The 3784-nt window shown below is 49.4% G+C and overlaps 1 protein-coding gene across 1 annotated transcript; it reads right to left on the bottom strand.

The window, feature by feature from the left end:
• Positions 1-2755: 2755 nt before the first annotated feature.
• On the bottom strand, positions 2756-3784 carry P152DRAFT_517948 (uncharacterized protein; the record flags this gene model as incomplete). Its single annotated transcript, XM_033683041.1, has 1 exon — positions 2756-3784. One exon carries the CDS (start codon positions 3782-3784, stop codon positions 2756-2758), a length of 1029 nt encoding a protein of 342 aa, XP_033529544.1.

Consider the following 3784-nt stretch of genomic DNA (forward strand, 5'->3'; position numbering starts at 1 on the left):
AGTTGCGTGTTCTTATGTCAATGCCTGGTCCCCTGGCCCTCCAGATATATGAGATTCGTGGCAAGTTTATTAATGCAGTTTGTAGCCTCGAGCTCTCTTAGATGAAACCTTGGTCTGCGACAGTTTTCTACCTTTCCCAAATATAAGCATCTTGTGATGGATCAGAGGTCCGCAGACCTGGATGCCTTGTGGCCTTGTGGCCCGTTTGCTCTGTAAACACCAGAACAGATAAACGCCTCGCACACCTTAGATAGATTCCTCCTTCATAGCAACAATTCAATGTTTGCCTCACGATTGGAGATTCCCGACAGTGAGACTCTTACACATCTCATTCCTTCTGTCGGAAAACCTATTGTTTCCGTGGTCGATTAACACGTCTAAACCAATCAACAGGTGATTCCTTGCCTCTAGTGTAGCCCTTTCGTCTCTCTGTTCCTCAAGGCATGAATAAGGCATGAACAAGATAATCTCGTCTCGAGCTGAGCGAGCACCGCTATACTGTAGGCGAAGTTGATCTTCATTTCTCTAGTCCCGAATGTACTACTATGTTGTCAGATTTGTGCTGCGTCATAGTCTTGGCTGCCTTTCGAACCTCGCGTATTCTTGCTGGAATCTCATCAAAGCTGACAGACACATAACTGTAGGTGCACAAATGGCAACTCGAGTTGGCGGAACTAATCAAAGCTATAATTAGAGAGGGTCCCAAACCAGACGGCTACGTTTGGGTCCAGACGCGGTCCCGGAAATGGGCCACAAGCGTCTACTTTTCTATAGACATAGGACTGTGGAAGTCCCGCCCACATCATCATTGTAACTCAGCAAAGATGGCTACTGACACGAGTGATAAGCCGAAACGACATAGGATCAACGAGAACTTCGAGAAAAGAGTCAAGACCATTATGAGTAGCACCAGCGAACTCGGTGATTTCGGAGCAGAAGCATTTCTGTTCATTATTGGAGGAAAAAAATTGCTATGCCTTTAACTCCCTTACCAAGTCATTGATTCCGATTCCAATCTAGGATTTCATGGTGAGTACCCTTTATCCGCCACAGACAAGTTACTTATCGATTCAGGATAAGTGCTACCCTCCACCAATTATGAGGCCAGCATCAGACTTCCCACGAAAGCGGAAGTCGAAGATGAGGAGTACACGGCCACAAGCTGAGGTACCAGGCTCGTCCTCAAAGGGGGAAAAACGGGGACACTTATTGTACAATGCATCTAGATACAAATAAATCTTAAATTTTATAAATTGAGTTATACGCAAGTCCAAGGAGCATTTGCGATTTCTCGTAGTAAAACGTCGCTCCGAGGAGAGAGGAGCTCCGCGGAGAGAATGGCTTGGCAACATGACAGGTTACGGTGATCTCGTCCTTCTCATCATCTCGTCCTTCTCATCATCTCGGCCTCCTCATCATCTCGTCCTCTCATCATCTCGTCCTCCTCATCATCTCGTCCTTACCGCCCTGCCTCGTCCTTCCGTCCTCGTTCCTTCCACGCACGGTTATATACATCAACGGAATCCCCCTTCACGCGACTCGACGGACGCAACACATGCAACTGCTACGCGTCAATAGCACGAGAGAGGGCGTTAAATGAACTTTCTGGGGGCAGAACGGACAGAAGGCAATTTGTTACAACCCCGTGGGCGTAGGCGTGTAAGGGAATACACGTCGACTGAATATTCGGGACGTAGCGTTAGCCGGTACGCTTCGCTGCCGTTCGAGTCGTTGCTGCTCCTCGTGCACGAGCTGGTCCCGGACTTGCTAAGAAACATCATCATGGCTCTGCACTGGGTTACCCTCTACTGTCCAATCGATGATAGCTTTAAGATGGCATGTTCGTAGTTTATAGCGTTTCATGCTCACCAGGGCGCACCAGCAGTAAGGCTCGAGATCGCATGGGGGACCAGTGCATCGGAACAGAGCATATACTTGTCGCTAGACCGATGGGTGACCGCTGCTATCCTCCTCTGCATTCAACTGTGCGGCACGATCAGCGAGGATACGCTTTGTTGCAGACGAGCCTCGCTTAGATCCTCGTTTCGACGTGCCAGCGGATGGCTGAGAGTCCACGTACTTGAACAATATGTTCAGCCTAACTTTCTTACCGCTTCGGAAGAGCTCTCCCCACCCGACAAGGTTGTTTTTCTATCACTGACCAGTCAATGTTAGTATGGTTGAACCTCTTAGTAAGGTTCATATCGGGCATTTTCGGGCGTTGATGATGTTTCTGTATCCGGTGGTCGTCAGAGTCAGAACCGCTGCTTGCGCTCGAGAGTGCGGGTCATGGCTCTCCCAGTTCGGCTCCGGTAAACCGTTCCAGATGGCTTTCGCTATGATGTCTCACAGGTTTCGACGTGGTAGGTACCAGTTTTGAGCGATTTGAGTCTGCGTGCCCTTGCGCGGAGCTGGATACCGACGTCATGGCGGGTGAAGGATCGAGGATAAGTTCGAAGAGAATGGATTATGGTGCTGCTGGGAAAAGGCACCAAGCCAGCAAGGCCAACTTTGCTGGAAGACACAGTGAGGTGCTTAGGGTGTGCCGTGCCCGCTTTCACAGGACTAAAAATTTGAAGCTACTAGTAGTATTCAAGTTGACCCTTCTATGGAAGCAAACTCATTTTGTGATTCTGTCCAGACACCATTTTGTAACATCTGTAAACTACTACATATTGGAGTCGAAGAATGAGACAGACAAATGTAGGGATAGAGCATGTTCCATACTCTCCAAAACACAATACGATCAGCCATCTCAAGGCCAAGGTTCGGGTTCCAAGACTCGATAACTGATGTCATAGTAAGGCGTACCATGGTAAATGGCATCAGTAACAACCTCAATACCCAACGTCTTCGACTTTGAATAGATCCGAGCGGGCAAGTCAATCGTACTGTGACTCAGCGTGGCTTCCACCTTTTGGATGGAATGAGGAGGAACAGTAACTTGGAGACTTGAGCCGACCTCGTAGGTGATGGTATTGCTCCGTCCAAACGTGAAGTTATTAGTCTGTTCGAATCCCGTTGTGACCTCGCCATCCACAATCCCGGGAATCCCAAAGCCAGTGGTGACGGTCTCCGTAATGTTAATGCCGTGCTGTTCCTCAAACGACACAACTTCCGACGCTCCACGCCTCATGTCTACCTCCAGTTCATTCGAGGCATCGGTCTCATTCGTGACAGTGTTCGTAAATAGAACAGGGTCTTGTGGAGTAACTGTGGCATGATCGATGTCATATTCCACGCGGTCGAAAACGGTGTCTTCGTACAAGAACTTGAAGTAATGGTCGTTGTGTGGCCCTCCCGAGAGTTCATAGTTGCTGACAAGTTCATCTCTAGAGAATATGACTCTTTTTGTATGCGGCCCAATCAGACGGAAATAATCCCGCTTGTCCCCGGTGCCAGGCTCAATCTTGAAGTGCTGATCTTTGTGGTCTGTTGTGTAGAGTCCAACTTCGCCATACAGTCCCGGGTAAAGCTGCCGGCTGAAGACGACTCTGCCGCCATTGCGGTCATCGGCGCTTTGGAGGTAGTACTCGTCCGAAGGATGACCGTCTATGGCGCGGAGAGTGAACCATTGGTCGTCGTACACCTTACCACCGCCATAGTTTGTGACCCTCCAGTCGTCATCCTCGCCATTTCCAACGAGGACACGACCGCTGTCCTTGGATTGTAGGCGAAATCGGAACCCTGGAGGTGGGACGTAGACTCCTTCCACTGCAGTAGACTTCAAGGTAGCAGTGGGTCCCTCCGCAGCAGTAGACATCATGGGAGCAGTGGTAGACAT

The sequence above is a fragment of the Eremomyces bilateralis genome (assembly GCF_010015585.1).
Source record: "Eremomyces bilateralis CBS 781.70 unplaced genomic scaffold P152scaffold_52, whole genome shotgun sequence".
Lineage (NCBI taxonomy): Eukaryota > Fungi > Ascomycota > Dothideomycetes > Eremomycetales > Eremomycetaceae > Eremomyces > Eremomyces bilateralis.